The 21978-nt window shown below is 49.0% G+C and overlaps 1 protein-coding gene across 6 annotated transcripts in view; it reads left to right on the top strand.

The window, feature by feature from the left end:
* Positions 1–14601: 14601 nt before the first annotated feature.
* The window catches only part of MTIF2 (mitochondrial translational initiation factor 2), a 30164-nt gene continuing 22787 nt past the window's right edge, over positions 14602–21978 (top strand). For 2 of the 6 annotated variants that reach the window (XM_043512319.1, XM_043512322.1), the window contains exons 1-2: positions 18613–18844; positions 19358–19478. In XM_043512319.1, the coding sequence (XP_043368254.1) occupies positions 18620–18844; positions 19358–19478 (346 nt within the window). In that variant the 5' untranslated portion in view covers positions 18613–18619. Of the gene's footprint in view, positions 14745–16871; positions 17098–18612; positions 18845–19357; positions 19479–20788; positions 20871–21978 lie in introns of those variants that run through there. The other 4 variants (XM_038396167.2, XM_043512318.1, XM_038396166.2 and 1 more) reach the window with 4 other exon arrangements.

Below are 21978 nucleotides of genomic sequence, written 5' to 3'. Positions count from 1 at the left end.
GTTTTCAACCACACCAGGCCAGACCACCGAAGCATATCACCACATTATCACAGACTCTGGGGCAAAGGTAACTTTAAGACCCTACTGGGTCCCCGTGGCAAAAAGGGAGGAAATCAAGGCGGAGGTAAAAAGGATGTTGGAACTGGGAGTCATAGAAGAGTCCCACAGTCAATGGTCGAGCCCGATTGTGTTGGTGCCCAAACCCGATGGCACCACTGGATTTTGTAATGACTTTCGCCGGCTGAACGAGATATCCAAATTTGATACATACTCCATACCCCGTATTGATGAGTTAGTTGACTGCCTGAGCAATGCCCGATTTTTGACCACCCTTGATTTAACAAAGGGATACTGGCAGATTCCCCTTGTCAAAGATGCAAAAGAAAAGACGGCATTCTCGACACCAGTGGGTCTGTTTCAATATAGTGTTCTTCCTTTTGGACTGCATGGGGCACCTGCCACCTTCCAGTGTCTTATTGACACGTTCCTGCGGCCCCATACCAGTTATGCAGCTGCACACCTGGATGATGTAGTTATCCGTACCCCAACTGGGAGACCCACTTGGAAAAGGTGGAAGCAGTTCTGGACACGCTAAGACGGGCTGGCCTTACAGCCAATCCAGCCAAGTGTGCTATAAGGCTAGCTGAGGCTAAATACCTTGGCTACATTGTAGGAAGGGGTATGGTCAAGCCCCAACTGAACAAACTGGAAGCTATCGAAAATTGGCCCCACCCAAATTAGAAAAAGCAAGTCCAGGCTTTCCTGGGCATGATGGGGTACTGCCAGCGATTTATTCCCCATTTCGCTACCAGAGTGAGTCCCTTGACAGACCTGATAAAAGCCAGGGTCCGGACATGGTGAAGTGGACTGACGCTGCAGAGAACGCATTCACAGATCTACCGACAGCCCTCTGCAGTAACCTTATAGCCCCAGACTTCAACAAAGAATTCATTTTACAAACAGATGCATCTCAAGTAGGATTCGGAGTGGTCCTATTGCAGATGGTCGGAGACGAACACCCAATCCTCTACCTCAGCAGGAAACTCCTCCCGAGAGAGCAGAAGTATACCATGGTTGAGAGAGAGTGCCTTGCTGTGAAATGGGCCATGGAAATACTACGTTATTACCTGCTGGGATGACGGTTTACCCTTGTGACCGACCACGCACCCCTTCAGTGGATGCAGCGAAATAAAGAGAAGAATGCAAGGGTGACCAGATGGTTTCTGCCCCTACAACCTTTCCAATTTACCATAAAACATTGGGCTGGAAGCCACCATGGCAATGCAGATGGTTTCTCACGGGTACACTGCCTGATGTCCCAAGTGCCCAACCTCGTGGTGTTAAGCACAGTGGGGGGGATATGTGAAAGGGTCAAGCCAGATGGCTATAGGAGAGTGATCCTATTGGGATCCAGGAAGTGGGCAGGCAAAACCCGCCCACTACTAAAGGATCCCCCCCCCCAGCCTAGGAGGGGGATCCACAGGACCTGGACACCAAATAAATATGGGGTACAACTAATGAAATAACAGGGACAGAAGTGTGGTCAAAGGGTCTGCCATAAATATAAAGGGAAGGGTAAACACCTTTAAAATCCCTCCTCGCCAGAGGAAAAACCCTTTCACCTGTAAAGGGTTAAGAAGCTAAAATAACCTCAATGGCAGCTGACCAAAATGACCAATGAGAAGACAAGATACTTTGAAAAGCTGGGGGGGGGAGGGGAGAAACAAAGGTTCTCTCTGTCTGTGTGATGCTTTTGCCGGGGACAGAACAGGAATGGAGTCTTAGAACTTAGTAAGTAATCTAGCTAGATATGCATTAGATTCTCTTTTCTTTAAATGACTGACAAAATAAGCTGTGCTGAATAGAATGTAGATTCCTGTTTTTGTGTCTTTTTGTAACTTAAGGTTTGGCCTAGAGGGATTCTCTATGTTTTGAATCTGATTACCCTGTAAGGTATTTACCATCCTGATTTTACAGAGATGATTCTTTTACTTTTTCTTCTATTAAAATTCTACTTTTAAGAACCTGATTGCTTTTTCATTGTTCTTAAGATCCAAGGGTTTGGGTCTGTGTTCACCTATGCAAATTGGTAAGGATTTTTATCAAGCCTTCCCCAGGAAAGGGGGTGTAGGGTTTGGGGAGGATTTTGGGGGGGAAAGATATTTCCAAGTGGGCTCTTTCCTGGTTATATAATCTGTTAGACACTTGGTGGTGGCAGAAATAGAGTCCAAGGGAAAAAGGAAAATAGTTTGTACCTTGAGGAAGTTTTAACCTAAGCTGGTAACAATAAGCTTAGGTGGTTTTCATGCAGGTCCCCACCTCTGTACCCTAGAGTTCAGAGTGGGGAAGGAACCTTGACAGAGTCAAACGAAGGGAACCAGATGGGGACACTGAGCAGAGAACCCTGGACAGCGCCCACTGCTCCTCAAAGGCAGCAAGGGAGTCAGTGGACGCTGCCCAGAGGAACTCTGCCAACCGGGAGTGGCTCGACCGAAGGGTCTCCACCCGGACAAAGGTGAACGTGGTAGTGTCATCCAGGTGGTGGTCGCACCAGACGTCCACCAGGGAGTGGTGTTCGACTATCTCCCGGAGGACGGCAATGGCGGCCAGGTTCTGCTCGGTCCCCAAGCAGTCCCGCTCCTCAAGGGTGATGTTAAAGTCCCCTCCCAGGACCAGGCACTCCTGAGGATCCAAGGTGCCGAGGAAGGCGGATGCCTGCTGATAGAATTGCAGTCGCTCCGGGCTCGCTGTCGGGGCATAGATGTTAATGAGGTTGACCATGAGTTCCTCCATACGGACCCGGAGGTGCAGCAGGCAGCCCGGCACAGCCTCGGTGACCCCCACCACCTCGGGCCGTAGGTTGGGGGAGAACAGGGTTGCCACTCCAGCCGTACGAACTGTGAGATGGCTAAAGTAGACCCTGTCTCCCCAATCCAGCCACCAGCTGTCTTCGGTGGTTAGATCCATATGGGTCTCCTGCAGGAAAACCACAGAGTACCCCCCCCCAAAGGAAAGAGAGCACCGGGGACCTGCGGAGACCCATCCTACAGCCGCGGGTGTTCAATGTTGTGATGGTAAGAGGTGGAGGTGCCATAAGGAGGGCTGGGGGGGATCCTCGCTGGCAGGGATGCTCGTGGCTCCCAACAGGCCGCTCAACAATCCGTGACCTACCCCGTAGATGAGTAAGGAGTCACAGAAGAGGCGGACCCGCTGGTAGGCCGTGGCGCCCTGCTTCCCGGTCCTTTTATCTTCCCCCATGAGGGCCCTTGTGGCTCGGAGGATTTGATGAAAGTCCCCCCAGCGCTGGAGATCAAGCTGGACTTTGTTGCAGGAGCCACGGACGTCTTCTAAAAACTCCCGCAACTCCTCTCGCAGCGCATGGGGGAGTGGGGTTACTGTCTCCTGGTTACTCCCCGACGGGACCCTTAGTACAGCCCTGTGGCCCACCGAGACAGGCAGACAGGGTGCAGACCCTTGATGGGGCTCCTGATGGGCTGGCACCACTAGGCCCGCCTCAAACCCTGGGGCAATAGGGGGCGGCGGAGGGAGGATAGCAGCCCCTGGTGGGTTAGGACAGGTAAACACAAAGGCCGCTCCCTGGGGGTCATCTATTGGAAAAAGGAAGGAGACAGCCCCAGTGGCGGCAATAACATCTCAGGAGGTGGATGGGATAGGGGCAGGGGCAGGGTTAGAGGTGAGATTCTGGGTGGGGAGAGGGCTCTCAGTGATGCTGGGTGCAGGCTCTGTGGTGGATTTGGTAGCCACGGAATCAGGAGGTGGACTATCTTCCTTAGGGCCCCCTCCCAGGAAGGAGGTTGATTGTTCCTCACCAATGAGGGGTACCCCCTGGTGGCTCGGGTCCCGGCCGCGTGGCACTGGCCGTTGCCTCAACAGGTTCGGGTTGATGGAGGAGTCCAGGGGCTCCTCAGAGGTGGGAGCGGAAGCAATGGTTAGGGGGAGGGAGCATGGGGAAAGGGGGGCTGGAGTGAAGTCACCCAGATCAAGGCCCGCTGGCATAGGGTCGTCCTCCCCCTGGGTGACCGGGGTCAGACCCAGGGCCTCGATCTCCTCATATATGGATGGGAGATCACTTTCCGCCACCCTGGGATTCTCCCTGCCGGCACCTGACGCAATGGTCGCCTCAGGGCTTACTGAGGTTTCAGATGGCACCAGGGCAGGAGGGGCTTCCTCAGGGGCCTTGAAGGGGAGTGACACCCGGGGAGGGGAGATACAGCTTTCCAGCGCTGCCACGTCTTCCCTAGCCGGAACCGGTGGATGGAACACACCCGTGGGTAAAGCGGAAGGCTCGGCATTGGTGCCCCCTTTTCTGGTCTTCCAGGGGGCCTCTGCATCGGATGGGAGGAGCGGAGCTCAAACCTTCTGCTTGCCCCGCTTCCCCTGGACTAGGGACCAGCCCTCCATGGCATCATCCGGGGGCTGGCTAGGAGGGGTCGTATTAGGGGGAAGAGGCGATGGCTCAGGGACTTGAGGGAATAACAGTGGGGCAGCACAAGGGAGGAAAGATTCCCCTGGGGGCAGGCCCTCTCCCATGCCCGGCAGTGTCCCCACTGCACCCTCCTCCGCAGGCCCCACCAGATTGCAAGCAGCGGGGACGGGGCTCTCCCGCTCGTCTGGGCATAGTGGGGGAGGTGCCCCTTGAGCTCGAGAGGGAGCAATGGTAGACTGGGAAGGAGGAGGAGTGGCTTCAGGCACCTGGCAGCCAGGGGCGCCGGCGATGATGGGGCCGGTGCCCTGCCGGGGCTCGGGGGTCCTGGATGTCCCTTCTTGCTGGGCCAAGGGGCAGTTCCTCCAGATGTGCCCCATCGCCCGGCAGAGGTAGCACTGGGCCTCCCCCGTGGAGTAGTGCACCCAGTAATGGGCCCCCTGGTAGGGGACCAGGAAGGACTCCTCGAGCGCCTCTCCGTCATGCACCGCCAGCGGCAGTTGAAGCTGCACTTGCCAGCAGAATGAGAGGACGTGACGGAGGGCGGGGTCTTTGCAGCCCAACGGGAGAGGGCTGATGACAGAGATGAGTTTCCCCAGGGTAGATAGGGCGGGTAACAGGGCAGCATTGGGAAGAGAGGGAGAGACAGAGGTCAGGACCAGGCGGACACCCAGGTCCTCTAGTGGCTCCAGGGGGACGAACATGCCCCCCACTGCCCGGCCCCTCTCCACCGCCTCCGGGGCGGTGGCCTCCGATGCTAAGAAGAAGACCATCTTGCCATACAATTTTGGAGGCCGACACAATGGCTGTGTGCCCCACCACCCTCGCCAACGTCCACATGTAGGTCTCCATGTGGGGCAAGGGACGCCCCAGCTGGTGGTTGGGCCGGGGCATTGGGGGCAGCCCTTGACATGGAGGGCCTGGTCTTTTTAGCTGGGCTCTTCCCCTTCTTCTTACTCTGGCCCTTCCTGCTGGCTAGGGGGCCTCCCCCTGAATCTGAGGGGGTGAGAGACGTGGCAGCAGTAGAGGTCACCCCGGTGCCCGTCGCTGCTGGTGCCCCTGCAGGGGCGGTGGCAGATGGTTCGGCAGCGGCAGCAGAGGTAAAGGCTTGTGAGGGTGACGGAGGGGCAGGTTGGGGGAGGGTAGCTGGGGCTGCTGGGGGGGGCCCCACCTGTCTCGTCCTCCACCATCATGAGCAGGGAGGGAAGGGGAGACACCAGAAGGAGAAGGGAAAAGGGGAAGCACGTCGACCCCTGCCTGCAGCCTAGCGGGGAGGAGTGGAGGAGGGCGCCAAAAGGGGTGGGCTGGACAGGGGGCAATCAGGGGTTAGGGGTCAGTTGCCGACACGGGGTGGAATTCCGGCTCCTCTAGCTGCACTAGAGGAAGGGGGGATACAACAGCATTGGGGGTGCAGTGAAGAGGGTTGAAACTAAAATGGGGAGTTGCACAAGTGCATAGGTGGGGGCATGGGCACACGGAGCAAGGGGCTAAGCGGGCTGGAGTTAGGGCAAGGGGCTAGTTTCAGAGGCTGGGGCGGGACAAACGAACAAAGGCTGCAGAAGGAAATGGGCAGGGCAGGCAGACAAACTGAAGCTAGTAAGGGGGGGCTGGGGCATAAGGGGGGGCAAAAGCTGCAAAGGATAAATGGAGCAGTTTGCAAGGGCAAAGCTGTGAGGTAGGCAGTCTGGGGGGGGTGAAGTGCACCATGTGCACTTGCACAAAGTGAATTTGGGCTGGTTACTGCTTCTGGGCCAAAGGGTGGAATCGGGATGTGGCAAGCCAAGCAAGCAGCTGAGTCCAGAGGCAGGAGCTGAGGCAGATGGTATACAGCCAGTTGGGGTGGTGGAGGGGGCAGCGGTGGTGGTAGTAGTGGTGGGGGTTGGGGGGGACACAGATGGATTGGGGGGCAGCTCCACACCACACCCCCTGTGTCCCTGGAAAAACAGTCAATACCCTCACCGCAAGAGCACAGTTTGAAAGTTACTCAGTCTTAGGGCCCCCTCCATGGTGGACTGCAAAGTCTCTAGGTGCTCCCCCACTGGTAGATGGTCCTCTTCTTCTCCTCCTCGGGGCTTCAGCAGCTCCAGGCAGCAGACTCTGCAGCAGCAGCAGCAGTTCCAGGAACTGCAGGTGGTGGTCCAGGCAAGCAGAAAGGATCCCTCTCAGGTGGTGGTGGTGGTGGTGGTGTCCACAGCAGCAATGGCTGGGGTCCCTCACTCCTCCTTTCTGGGGAGTGGGCCAGCAGGCCCCCCCCAAGGGGCTGCGGTTGGAGCAGTTGCAGCACCCAAGGGTGGGGGGTCCAGCAGCCAGCTAGCAACCAGGTAGCAGAGAAGGGGTGTGGGTAGTGTCTGGCCTAGCCAGGGGAGCAGCTAGAGCGGCAACAGCAGTAGCAGTAGGGAGAGCCCAGGGTCTAGCAGCAGTACCAGCAGCAGCCCTCTCCCTCCAGGCCAGAGGGATGCAGGAATGCAATCCTATTGGGATCCAAGAAGTGGGCGAGCAAAGCCCGTCCACTGCTAAAGGATCCCCCCCAGCCTAAAAGGGGGATCCACAGGACCTAGATGCCAAAAAATTCCAGGGGACAACTAATGAAATAACAGGGACAGGAGTGTGGTCAAAGGGTCAAATGAAGGGAACCGGATGGGGACACTGAGCAGAGAACCTCGGACAGTGCCCACTGCTCCTCAAAGGCGTCAAGGGAGTCAGAGGACGCCGCCCAGAGGAACTCTGCCCGGATATGTGAACGGACCGAGGATTGGCAATAGGCCCCACAGTCACAGGAGACTCCATCAGCCAACCTCACTCTGCTTTTATAGATGGCCATTTTAGCTAGGGCCAGGAGGAGGCTGACCAGGATATCCTGTGACTTTGTGGGGCCACGGATAGGGAGTACATAAATAAGGTGAGGGGAAAATTGCAACCAGAAATGTAATAAAATATTGGTGAGGAGGCGGAATAGGGGCTGCAGCCTGGCACGCTCCAGGTATATGTGTGCCAGGGTTTCCCTCATGCCGCAAAAGGGGGAGGTGTCCGGGATTGGGGTAAACCACACCAAGAACACACCTGTGCTCACGGCTCTGTGAAGGAGCCGCCAACTGACATCCCCAGCGGGCCTCGGGACTAAGGTGGAATATAGGCTGGCCCACCGGGCCTCCTCACCCTCCAAAGGTGGCAGGAGGTCCCGCCATTTTGTATCGGAGTGGGACACGAGGGTGAGGGTGTGAAGCGTGTGGAGCACGAGCATGTATAGATGTTTCCTTGGCACGGTTTGAAAGCAAACCGGCTGTATCTCGTGCAGCCGGCTTACGGTGAAGGGGTGAGGGGGTTGGTTGGGTCCACGGGGCAGGGGTCTAATTAAAAGGTCCGGTGGGCCTGGGGTAGAGGGTGGGCGGGGTGTGCCCTTGTGCAGGACCCGGTCAAGATAAACCCGAGCAGCGGGCGGCAAAGTGGCCTTCACCTCCTGAAGTACGCGCCGGGGAGTACAAGGTCTGGAGAGCCCCATGCGCTGAGCGAGTGTCAGGGGATCCAGCCAATCTCCCCGGTCATAGTCCAGGAGGTCTCCAACTCTTGTGATTTCTGCCAGGACCAACCTCTGGCGCACCGAGCAGGACTCCGCCACCTGCACACGGAGCTGGGGGTTGTGTAGCAGGGGCTCCGCGAGGAGATCTGCCCCCTCGGTGACCGCCATGGACCTGGTCATTGAAAAGAGTTTCCAGGTCCGGAGGAGGTCCTAGTAGAAGACCGGCAGCCCGGAGAGGTCTCGCGGAAAACCTCTCGGATGGAGGTAAAGGAGCTGTCATGGTACTGGAACCCTCGGAAGCGGCGCAGGAAGGCGTGCGCCAGTATGCTCCACGCCGGACTACCTGCACCATAAAGGAGCCTCTGCAGGGCCTGGAGGCAGAAGACATGGACCTGAGTGTGAAAACACTTCAGGCCCTGCCCTCCCTCCTCCAGGGGTAGATGGAGAACCCCTACAGGGACCCAGTGCAGTCCTGACCAAAAGAACTCCAGAATCGATGTCCGGAGGTTGGCCAGGAAACCCGGGGCTGGGACCAGGGTGTTGAGCCGGTACCAGAGCATGGACAGAACTAGTTGATTAAGCACCAGTGCTCTCCCTCAAAGGGAGAGGCACCGGAGTAGTCCTGTCCATTTCCGGAGCTGCTCTGTCACCCCGCCCTCTAAATACTGCCAGTTCTCCGGCGGAGAGGGATGCGTGGCAGAAAGATAAACACTGAGATAGAGCAGCGGACCCGCGCTCCACCGGATGGCCTGAAGCGCGGGTGGAGGGAGCTCGCCTGCTGCCAGTCCCCTATCACCAAGCCAAAGCTCTTGACCCAGTTGACCCGGGCAGAGGAGGCTGCCGAGTAAATGGCCTGGCAAGCCTCCACCCGCACCAAGTTGCCTGGGTCCTGGACCATGAAGAGCACATCGTCAGCGTACGCCGACAGGACCAGCCGCAGCTCCAGCTCCTGCAGCGCCAATCCTGTCAACCTCCTGCGGAGGAGACAGAGGAAGGGCTCGATCTCCAGAGTGTACAGCTGGCCCAAGAGGGGGCACCCCTGCCGTACTCCTTGCCCGAAGCTGACCGGTTCAGTCAGGGTCCAGTTGAGCCTGACCAGACACTCTGCGGAGGCGTACAGCACCTGGAGAAAACCCACAAACTGGGGTCCGAAGCCAAACGCTTGTAGAGTGCTCAGAAGATACTCATGATCCACCCTGTCAAATGCCTTCTCCTGATCCAGGGACAGGAGGGCGAACGACAGACTCCCGAGTTCCAAAAGGTCCTGGACCAGATACAGGTTGTTGAAGATGGTGCAGCCCGGGACGGTGTAGGTCTGGTCTGGGTGGATCACATCCGCCAGCACGGACCCTAGCCGCAGCGAGATGGCTTTCGCTACGACCTTGTAGTCCGTGCTGAGGAGCGAGACAGGACGCCAATTCCGTAAATCGCGGAGGTCCCCCTCCTTCGGCAATAAGGCGAGCACAGCTCGCCTGTACGAAAGAGGGAGAACCCCGCTGTGCAAAGACTCGGCCCAAATGGTGACTAGGTCTGGGCCAAGGATGTCCCAGAACATGGCAGTAGAACTCCACGGTCAGCCCGTCCATGCTTGGAGGTTTATTAGTGGGCATGCGGCGGAGGGCTTCCGAGAACTTGGCCAGAGTGAGAGGCAGCTCTAGCGGTCTCGGTCGCCCACGCTGACCGTCAGGAGCTCCTCCCAGAGCACTCTGCAAGCGTTAGGATCGGTCGGATCTGGGGAGAAAAGGCGTGCGTAGAAGGCCCTGGCCCTCCCGCACATCTCCACCAGATCTGTGAGGGGGGTGCCATCCTCCGCGAGGAGGCAGGTGACGTGCTTCTTAGCCCCCCTCTTTTTCTCCAGGGCATAGAAGAAGCGGGAGCTGCGATCCATCTCCCAAAGGAGGCGGATGCGGGATCGAACAAAGGCACCCCGGGCCCGATGGTCCTCAAGGGCCCGGAGCTCCACCTGCTTCTCCCGGCACGCCCCGCAGAGGGATGGATCCTCGGGGCTGGCGGCCAGATGCCTCTCCATCTCTAAGACCTCCCGTTCCAACTGCCCTATCGCCGCATCCCTCCGTCGGCAGAGGAACAGCCGTCGCAGCAGGGGGAGCCCAGGGCCTAGCAGCAGCAGCAGCAGCAGCCCTCTCCCTCCTTCTTCCTCTAGGCCAGAGGGATGCAGGAGTGAAATAGAAGGGAGAGATGTTGGTCCCAAGGTAAGCAGGTCCCTTTTCCCGGGGTAAGGGAACAGGGAAGGTTCCAGAACAATCAGCAACTTTCTGGAAACAATTAAGGCAGACAGGCTGATTAGAACACCTGCAGCCAATCAAGAAGCTGCCAGAATCAATTAAGACAGGCAGGCTAATCACGGCACCTGGGTTTAAAAAGGAGCTCACTTCAGTTTGTGGTGTATGTGCAAGGAGGTGGGAGCAAGAAGCTGAGAGTGAAAAGGCAGACTACTGGAAGACTGAGAAGTACAAGCATTACCAGACATCAGGAGGGAGGTCCTGTGGTGAGAATAAAGAAATGTTGGGAGGAGGCTATGGGGAAGTAGCTCAGAGAGTTGTAGCTGTCATGCAGCTGTTACAGGAGCCACTGTAGACAGCTGCAGTCCACAAGGCCCTGGGCTGGAACCCAGAGTAGAAGGCGGGCCTGGGTTCCCCCCCCCCCACTCCCTACTTAATACTGGAGGAGTTGATCTGTACTGTGGGTTCCACCAGAGGGGAAGGTCTCTGGCCTGTTCCCTGATCCACTAGGTGGATCAGCAGAGACTGCAGGGATTGTTCTTCCTTTTCCCCATGCTGGCCAGTGATGAGGCTAACTGAGTGAACAGCAGATCTGAGCCACGAAACTGGCCAAACTGAAGGCTGTCATGAATCTCCGAGGCGAGCAAATCTGCCAATAAGTGCAAGACCCACCAATGTAGAGGAGGAACTTTGTCACAATATATTCTTGATTAAATATGAATTTGTATACAATTAACAAAAAACAGGTTTCTTTTTAAAAATCTAACTATATGACTAATTATCACAACTGTGTATATACTGTAAATGGGTAGTTAGACATTTAACTATCCATTTGTATGTGCAGCTACAGTAATTTCACATGCTAATGTAGGCACATAATTGCACACACAGTTCTGTTCATACAAGTGGGCTTCAACCCACTGAAAAAGTGGTCATTAGTTAACGAAGAATTAAGAAAAGGAGTACTTGTGGCACCTTAGAGACTAACAAATTTATTTGAGCATAAGCTTTCGTGAGCTACAGCTCACTTCATCAGATGCATTCGGTGAATGCATTCGGTGAAGTGAGCTGTAGCTCACGAAAGCTTATGCTCAAATAAATTTGTTAGTCTCTAAGGTGCCACAAGTACTCCTTTTTTTTTTTTTTGCGAATACAGACTAACACGGCTGCTACTCTGAAACTGAAGAATTAAGAGAAATTCAAACTAAAGAAAAATTAGAACAAGTAAAATGGCATGCAATTAGACTGTGTACCTGCCTAATACATTTATATATTTCTTATTATAGTTTATTACTAAAAATACAACCAATAATAATTAAAACTTCTGATGAAAGAACAAAACAAAGAATTAACTAGCACATAATTCAAGGGAAAGTGTTTATAAATGTCAATCCATTATACAGACTTGCAATATCTGAAATAATTCACCAGCTATTTCCACTTTGTTCTAGAACAGGGAAACTATAATAAAGCTTTAATTTGAAACAGTATGTATCTGTGGCTACAAGACATGGACAAAATATGATCCAATTCTAATTAGACGAACATTCTGACAGTATATGGAACTGTTTCCAGACATCATCAAAAAGAAGCTTAGTCACAAAGCGGATTTATAGGAAACTCTAGTGACTGTTTGATATTTTTATGTTAAAAGTTCTTCAAAAACATTCTGGTAAATCCAAAATTCTCTGAATGAATTTTTTCACAGATACCACCTCCACACCCTCTGCATCTGACATAGCAATCAAGTGATCTGATTTGGTATCCTGCAGTTGGAACATACATTGCGATTGTATATGTCCCTTTCTATTATAGGAATACAACTTAAGTGTCACTTTCATGTATCTTCTTGTAATACTTTGCATTTATCAAGTGGCCTTTTATAAGGTTTGTCCAAAATTGCTTAAGTTTCACAACAGTCATATGAGATAAATAAGTATTATTATTTCCCCATTTTACAGATTGAGAAACTAGGGATGTAAAAGTTTAACTGGTTAACCAATAAGCATCAGTCTTATTGGTTTTGGTTAACAATTAAACTCTGCTGCTGGCCCCATCCAGGGTCCTGGCTGCCAGCCCGGGGTCCTGGCTGCTGGCCTGCACCCAGAGATCCACTGCCGGCTCAGGTGCAGGGCAGGAAGTGGAGTCCTGGGCGCTAGGCCAGCAGCTGGGAGCCCGCGTCCTGAGCCAGCAGCCGGGATGCTGGGCATGGGCAGCAGCCGGGACGCTGGGCACGGGCGGCAGTGGAGCCCCGCATAACACATGGAGGTGCTGCAGCACCCCCACAGCCCTAGTTCCTTGCCTTAACGGTTAACCGTTTAACCGATAGAATTTTAATAGGTTACATGGTTACTATTTTTAAACCCTGTTTACATCCCTAGGAGAAACTGGGGCACAAAGAAGTTAAATACTTGATTCACAGCAGTTCTAGTGTTACAAACTATTTTCAACTGGATTAAGATGGGCAGACTCTCAAATGGCATAAATTATCATAGCTCCATTGACTTCAATTCAGTGCTTAATTTGTAATGAAAGAGATGCAGGGGCTCAAGCAGTTATTTTACATTCATAACTGATGCAGCAAGCCTAGAGGTGCTGGGGCTAAGCCCTGGCACATATTAAACACTACTTCAATTAAACCATTGACTTCAATGATGCTATGACAATTTAAACCAGCTGATGATCTGCCTGAGTGTAGACTAGAGAATTATGATCTGATTTATTTTAAATTCCCTTTGAGAGTCTTCGTAGACACATGTGACAAAAAGGGCATTATGCATTATAAATGTTCAAAAGGCATCTAGGAAATTCATCAGCAGATGGTGACTGCTAACATGTGAATGTGTTTCTAGTCATTACATAATGCAATGAAGGATGGCTATACCATGTAATCAAAACAGGCAGTTGCTTAGCGCAGGAAGATATTAGGCAGTAAAACATGCAGTACTTGTTTATTGTGAGCGTGACAGTAAGGTGTTCATATGCCAGTTTGCTTAAAGCATCAGGAGGCTGCCATTATATCCAATGCCGATATGTAAAATACAGAGTTTAAACACTTGTACACAAGTATACAGCTATCTTACTTTCCACATCACAGCTACAATTTGAATCACCCTCCCAAGAAATTGCCAATTGCAATAACCTGCTGCAAGTCATACAGGTCACTGTGAGTCCAGTATTCTCCCAAGAGCACCCCCAGGGTAAAGGATGCATTACATTATGTCATTTGGGATTATCTGTGGATTTTTAGGCAGTATTAATGGAAAGAAAGATTAAAGATTTTTCAAAATCTATTAAAAGGTGGCAGCTTCCTCTTGGAATTTCTTCTAATCTATTACATTGATGCATGTGTGTGCCCATTTAGAAAGCATTTGATTTTAAAAAAATCTGTCCAGCCATTTTAAGGCTTTGGCTTATGATCAAAAAATACTAAAACTAAAAATAGAATAAACTATTTCCTGGTATGCAAGAGAGACCAACATTTAAGTACTTAAATTTCAGACATGAAGTTAAGGCTACTGAGAAATTAAGCAACTTGTACTTTTGACAAATATCCTGATACTTACACATTTTAAGCAAAAAGCTCTTTACAAGTGATCAGTGTTATTATTTTTTTATTATTAAGTCTATATCGTATGTAGTTTAGGACTGATTTGGTTCTCTTCTTGAAAGAAGGAAGGTGGCTGTGTTAGAACTTCCTACCCGTCTTCAAATGGAAGAGACTGCACTCAGGTGGCAGATAACTCAGGAGCGTATTGAAACGATCTTCTCATTGATATAACGGGTCCATTAGTATTGGCTCAATTTTGGCAACTTTCATAGTATAGACATATGATTAGAATGGAAGACCAACAAATTCCGAAGTGCATTTACCAAGAAATGCTGCTACACGGACAGTGATCACAAAAAGAAAAGGAGGACTTGTGGCACCTTAGAGACTAACAAATTGATTAGAGCATAAGCTTTCGTGAGCTAAGCTCACTTCATCGGATGACATCTCACACATCTAATCACATCTCCCCATTGTATTTTCCACCGAATGCATCCGATGAAGTGAGCTGTAGCTCACGAAAGCTTATGCGCTAATCAATGTGTTAGTCTCTAAGGTGCCACAGGTCCTCCTTTTCTTTTTGCTTGAAACAATGAAACAGCGCAGCGGAGAGTCTCCCCAGGCGCTCGGCTCCAGGCGCTAAGATCAACACCGAGCCCCAGGAGACTCGCAGCAGAACACCCAGCGCTAGCACCAGAGCGGTTGGCTCAGGCCCTGCGCAGAGCCCCGCCTGGCGCGTGTCTTAACTAACAGCTCAGCCGCCGCTAGCGGAGTCCCCGTGGCGCCGCCGCGTTACCCAGCCCTGCCTCCCGCCCTCCCAGGGCTCCGCGCGCGCACCCGACCGCCTGCAGCCTCCGCCCCGCCCCGCCCCGCCCCGCACGGGCTCCAGCGAACACCGCCAGCTCCGCTTCCCCTCCAACGCTCTCGGCCCCGCCTCTCGACGGGTCACGTGTCCCGGCGCGCTCCGCTGCGTTTCCGGCTGGCTCGTGGCAGGTAAGGCGGCGCTGGCAGCCGGGGCTGACCTGAGGGCGCGCGCTGTTTGAGGGGCACGGAGCTGGCCTCAGGCCTGAGCCCGTCTGCGGGGGCCAGGGGCTGAGTAGTCCCCGTCTCGCACCCGTCCCTCCCAGGCAGCCCCGGCGCTGCTCGTTGTCTGTGGCTGCGGTGCTAGGGGTGTTGAGAAAGGCCTCGGTGTGCGGCCCCCGCCCAGCTCCCCGGTTGCTGCCCCCCGCCCTACCCCAACCGCCTGTGCCCGCTGCCTGGCACCCCTACGAGTGCTAGGCAAGGCGGGGCCGGAGGCAGGCAGAGGCTCGGGGAACACGCCCTGCTCGCGGATTGCTCCCCGTTCAACCGAAGGAGCCTGACTCGGAGCAGCGCCGCTGGTGTCGCTTGAGGAGAGCCCACTTCTCAGCCGGCTCCCGCGCCGTGTCGAGCGCTGGCTGAACGCTGTCAGCTTGAACGCCAGGGGGGAGCTAAGTGGCAGCTAGCGCGGCTGGCGGAGCACAGGTCTGAGGTGCTGAGGGCAAGAAGCACCACTTCGCAAGTGGGCTGCCACGTTCAGCGCTAGTCTCCATTTCCCAGTCAGTAAGAGGCTGGGGAGAGGTTGCCTTGTGGTGGCCTGGTTTCAGAGTGACACAGATGTGATAAGAATAACAAGACTGACATTCAGAAAATCAGTTTATGTTCTGATGACAGGCTCAAGATGAAAAAAGTGCTCTTGGCTACAGCTGTTATCTAGGCATCTAGAAGCAGCCTGCAATCTAATAAATTCCCAGATTGTGGACCTGTGTTACAAAAGACAACTGCACTCAGTCATCAAGGGTGCCAGTGTAAAGTTCACAGGCTTTCACCCAGACCCTGCCTAGATACTACAGTGCTAGGGGCCATGTAAGTACTTATGGTCTGTGTTAGGCAGGATATTAGACTAGATTACTGTAATGGACCCTGCCAGCCTTAAAATCTATATATAGATACCTAGATATAAATACCACTGTTTCTATCTTTGTCTAGTGAGGTTAGCCCCTCTTTCAAACCATAGTGTCATGGATGTGAGCAGCTGCTGTAGAAATGGGTATTGTCATAACAAAAACACAACAGCCCATGTCCCCTCTTACTAACATAATAGGTGGGATGATGATGTAGAACTCCATGTAAGGACACCTTTGGGGTTCAAAGATAAAGGCGAGCCATTCTAAAAGCTACACGTTTGATAACAGTTGCGCATGATAAAGAATTGCAAAGGCAGACTGTGTAAAGTTAGAATGGATGCTTAACCCTCATCTATTGCCAGGAGGAGATGATTGACCAATGCAGCCAGTGCAGTTTCTGTCCAAAACTTAGACATGAAACTTTATTGCCAAGGGTAAAAAAAATCATTGGTTTCTTCATATCTGTGTATTCTTAGTTTTCAGTAGATGTGCCATATATCAAGGGGGTTGGGGCTCATGACTTATGAGGAGAGGCTGAGGGAACTGGGCTTGCTTAGTCTGCAGAAGAGAAGAGTCGGGGGGATTTAATAGCAGCCTTCAACTACTTGAAGGGCAGTTCCAAAGAGGATGGAGCCTGTTTATTCTCAATGGTGGCAGATGACAGAACAAGGAGCAATGGTATCAAGTTGCAGTGGGAGAGGTCTAGGTTGGATATTAGGAAACACTATTCCACTAGGAGGGTGGTGTAGCACTGGAATGGGTTACCTAGAGAGGTGGTGGAATCTCCATCCTTAGAAGTTTTAAGGCCCAGCTTGATAAAGCCCTGGCTGGAATGATTTAGTTAGTGTTGGTCCTGCTTTGAGCAGGGGGTTGGACTAGATGACCTCCTGAAGTCTCTTCCAACCCTAATCTTCTATGATTTGTTCAGTAGCAAAAAACATTTTGCCGAACTATCCCACAGATTAGAATTAAGATTTTTGTTGTATTTGGCAGGGTGAGTTTGATTTAAATCAAGTTTTGTTATAGCTTTACTGCTTGTAAGTATTCTGCTGTGTGTGCATTTCCTGATGTATCAATTGTTTCTGTAAGGAAGACATTCCCTTCTGTTGTCATATAAGCACATACAGCTGCATCTAAGATGATAGTACCAGAGAGTAACTAACAACTATATTTTTTTGTTCAAACATGAGAATTCAAGAATAGTCCAGAAGGAAGAGAGGCAGTCCTTAAGAAAGTAGCATGAAATAAAGTTTACCAACCTGAAGATCCTGCATGTTCAGATATGTTCCTTTCATCATCTTCAACTCGGCTTCCTCCTGAGAAGGAACACTTCTCACGATGTTGTTTCATTCGGGCAACCAGGCCTTGCATTTCTATGTTGCACTGTTTGCATTTTGCATGCATGCCTGTCTTACCCACAGGTAGAGAGGAACTTCATTAAAATATTCCCAAACAGGGTCTCTTTTACGGCCTGCTGTCATGATAGGCTTTCCCTTCTAGTGAGAGAATGGTATTGGTAGATCTCAAATCAATGAAGGCTACACTCAGAAAGACCAAGACTTCTGGAATATGCTGCTCAAATAGTTAAACTTTTGTTTCTACTGCCTGTCCCTTCCTTCTCACATTTATCTCCAGACTTCTTCTTGTCCAGATCTATTCTGCCCCCAGCAATCTTCTATTCGTTGAACTTTTTGAAACTCTTCACTTTTACAGGTTTCAGAGTAGCAGCCGTGTTAGTCTGTATTCGCAAAAAGAAAAGGAGTACATGTGGCACCTTAGAGACTAACAAATTTATTAGAGCATAAGCTTTCGTGAGCTACAGCTCACTTCATCGGATGCATTTGGTGGAAAAACAGAGGAGAGATTTATATACACACACACAGAGAACACCCCTGCTGTTGGTGATGGCTTATCTTAAGTGATCACTCTCCTTACAGTGTGTATGATAAACCCATTGTTTCATGTTCTCTGTGTGTGTGTATATAAATCTCTCCTCTGTTTTTTCCACCAAATGCATCCGATGAAGTGAGCTGTAGCTCACGAAAGCTTATGCTCTAATAAATTTGTTAGTCTCTAAGGTGCCACAAGTACTCCTTTTCTCTTCACTTTTAGAGGAAGTTAAGCGATTGACTCTGTGTTACACAAATTTGCAGAGGAACAAATTTGTTGAGGTCTCGGGGTTATTTCTCTGAGGGTTATTTCTCACCTCTATATATTATTTATTTATTTTAAAACATTTTTGCAGTTAACAAGCATGTTATCTCTGGAGACACAAATCCACAGTCTGAGAACTGCAAAACTAAGCATCTCTGATCGTATCATCTAGATTGAGCACTGAGTCCCATTGGGTAGATAGAAAGATTAACCTAAATAATCTATACAGAAACCCCTGGAACCACATAAAATTGGGTCCCTAATCCATGAACTATTGGAACTCGTTTACAAAAATTTTCTTAAACATTACATGAATATATTGTCTCATGCTATAGAATTAGAATTTATAATCCCTATTCCTTGATGAGACATCTTTGAGCTATAATGTATCTTAATTAAAACTATCTTTAGATAGGTTTTTTTCCTCAAAAAGCATTTTCTGAAAAAAATCCAAATTTTTTTTTTTAAATCATTGATTTTTATCCACCCTGATATTTGGGGACTTGCTATAGATTTTTTTTTTTTAATCTTCAGTCTATATAACTGACATTTTTCAAACTAGTAAATTCATTGTATAGTTCTCTAGAAGTGCGATTGGATGATAATTGATTCAATTTGGAATGACATAAGGCAAGTTTTATGAAATGTCAAAAAGCAGGGTGGATAAATATCAATGATTTTTTTTAAAAAAAATCCGATTATTTTTATTTAAATCGGATTTTTAAATCAATTTGATTTAAATCAAATCCACCCTGATTTCATTGTATCTTTTCTATTCACAGTGAAGAAATGAACCGAGGGATGATGCTGAAATTGGAAAACCTGGTCCAGTTACATTGTGCTTGCAGACAGCTGCACAGTCTTTCTTACAGGAAAATTCACAGAACACAGTGGAAGCCTGTGAAGTCATCCACATACCCCATGCAGCCAATTCAGCTGCACCCACAGTTCTGGCAAACAGACACATTCATCAGTGTTGCGCTCTCACAATATAGACTTTTAGCTACAAAGGAGGTAATGAACAAGTTCCAACAACTACTTTATCCCTGTCTGAAAGTACAAAGTGCAAAAAAAGCAATTTTTGAGCATTTTCATTATATAAATAGAAACTCTGTTAGTGATGAATTTACTGTGTATAAGATTGTTACTCCACTGTACAGAGAATTTACTTTAGATTTACAAGACATATTAATATATATGTAGATGTATTGCAGCTCTCTCCCGAACATTGATTTCAAGTTTTCTAAATCCAAGTCTTGCAACACCAAAAATCTGAAAGAAAAACTGACTATAAACAAAAGTGAAAATGATTTTCATTGTTCAAAGTGAACGAGATGCAAAAAACAGTAAAAATGCTGCGAAGTGATTTTTAAATATTCACTATTTTAACAGTTCTTTCAGTAATTTGTTTGTAATGTAGGCAAAGAAATTTGTTTACAATTTACAATTTTTGTTTTCGTTGGCTCTTTAAATATTGTTTATTAGTCATTCCTTAATTTATGCCACACACGTCTTACTCCTTTGTAGGGGAAAAGACCAGGGAAACAGAAATTACCACCAATAAAACCTAAAATAGAAAGGCAGGAGGTAGAGATACAGCAGAGGATGACAGTTGAAGATCTTGCAAGAGCTATGGATAAAGACATAGGTGAGCCAATTTATTCTTTTGAAAGAAGATCCAGCAGTGTTCTATTTAAGACAATAATGGAGTTTTGAAGAATGCTATAGGAAATGTCATGCTAGAATTATCTATATTATAGTTTGATTAACACACCTTTTCTCATCAGGATCCACAATAATCCCCTGTCCATTGCCAGACAAACTTCTTATATCAGAGTTTTAACAAAATGAAAAGAAAATGTTAGTAGCCATATAATGCTGATTATGAACATTTTGTGGAACACCACCGTTAGATAAAAAATATTTTTGCCTTATTTGAGGTGACTTTTTTTTGTATATATGGCTGTCACCTACATCTTCTGTATGTGATTTCCCCCCCCCACCCCTCCCCCCCACGTTCTACACTTCTCTAGTCAACAGGTAGAGAATTAGAATAGCACCATCTTCCTATGGTGAAATGCTTTACATATGAGATAAATTGTGAATGAAATTGACTAGGATTATGCAACTGTTTTTAGCAAATGTTTCAGTGCAGAAGCATAGTACCACTCTAACACTACATCTTTAGCACAGCTTTCCACCAGACATCAGTCAGGAAAGGCTTGGTGTGTTGAGGTCCCCAAGCTGAAAACTGATGGTAAAAGACCAAACAAATCGCAGCCATATTAGTTGCCATATTAGTGCACGTTTTAAGCAGCGTATTTAGTTCTTGACTTTTCACTAGCAAGCAAGCAAATTATAATTCCACTCTTTTAAAATATTTTCTCAGCTAGAACAACATGGGCCTTGTCTGCATTGGAAATTAGCCTCAGTTTCAACCATTGCTGTAGCTGTACTAGTGCAAAGCCCAAATGTAGGCAGAGAAAGCTGGGATTTACTCCAGTAGAGCTTACATCTGTTTGAAACAAGAGTAACCTCCATCCATGCAAATTGCAACTTTCCTTATTTACATTAGAGGTTTGCAGTGGTGCAGCTGCAGTGATGGCTGAAATTGGGCTATTTCCCAGTGCAAACAAAGTTTTACTTACTAATATAAACTAATAAAGTTTTAGGGACATAGTGCTACATTTTTACACTTTCAGCAAATATTATACCATTGATGCCTGAAATCAATTGTTTATCAGAATCATATTAATTTTCAGATTTTTTTTATACCTAATTCTGTACTCATGTAAATGCCCACCTTAACAGCCTTTCTCAGCACTGTGCTGAGAATAAAGAAAATCTGCCATGTCTCTTTGTGTATGTCTGAGATGTCTGCTTACTCATTGTTTTCCAGTAGTGCTCATGTCACTCATTAGCAACTCTTAATTGTTGCAATGTTTCCTGCATTTCCAGTACTACAAAAGAGGGGGAATGAACAGATTTGCTGAAATTTTGTCATCCTCTGTGGCACTTCTCTACCATCAAATTCAGATGAGTTGAGTTCCTTTGATCTGGTAAACATTGAAATAAGTAAATAAAACGACTGAAATAAGTAAATGACTAAAATAAGTAAATAAAACAATTGGACCAACCTAGACATTTTTTAAAAATGTCCCCCAGGTGATAGGAGAAAGTGATCTCTTATTTGTTGGTGCTCTAGCACACTCAGTATGAATTATAATGGGATAGGCTGGGATAATAGAGGAGGTAAGTCTACAAAATAAACCCATTTGCTCACTTTCTCAGAAACCTGGGGCGGGGAGGGAGTCTTACCCTTGGCTGTGCATGCGTGAGAGGGCAGAATTTGGCTGTTAATTTCGGCCGGTTCCTATTTGCAATTGTACGGCCCTCTTCCCCCCGCCCCCATTCACCATTGCATAATATACCTCTGGCAACTGCTGCTATAGAACTAAATGGGAAAGTGATAAAGGAAAGTGTTTTCAGCAATCCCTAATGCAGTTTAACACCTGGAAATAAGAGGAACCAGCGCCATGTGACCAGCCTATTCCCATGGACCACCAGTAAATACTTTTTTTTGCATCACCAATTGTCCGGGTTTTGCATCACCAGATGTACATGAAACTTCAGTTCTATTACTAGTCATTTATGCTTTGCATAGGATGAAAATATATCATTGTACATCATTATACAAGGCACTGGTGAGACCTCACCTGGAATACTGTGTGCAGTTCTGGTCTCCCATGTTTAAGAAGGATGAATTCAAACTGGAACAGGTACAGAGAAGGGCAACTAGGATGATCCGAGGAATAGAAAACCTGTCTTATGAAAGGAAACTCAAGGACCTTGGCTTATTTAGTCTAACTAAAAGAAGGTTGAGGGGAGATATGATTGCTCTCTATAAATATATCAGAGGGATAAATACAGGAGAGGGAGAGGAATTATTTAAGCTCAGCACCAATGTGGACACAAGAACAAATGGGTATAAACTGGCCACCAGGAAGTTGAGACTTGAAATCAGACGAAGGTTTTTAACCATCAGAGGAGTGAAGTTTTGGAATAGCCTTCCAAGGGAAGCAGTGGGGGCAAAAGATCTATCTGGCTTTAAGATTCTACTCGATAAGTTTATGGAGGAGATGGTATGA

The sequence above is a fragment of the Dermochelys coriacea genome, chromosome 3, assembly GCF_009764565.3.
Source record: "Dermochelys coriacea isolate rDerCor1 chromosome 3, rDerCor1.pri.v4, whole genome shotgun sequence".
NCBI classification, from domain to species: Eukaryota; Metazoa; Chordata; order Testudines; family Dermochelyidae; genus Dermochelys; species Dermochelys coriacea.
The sequence above is the reverse complement of the archived record's forward strand: the minus strand, read 5'-3'. Positions and strand labels throughout refer to the sequence as shown.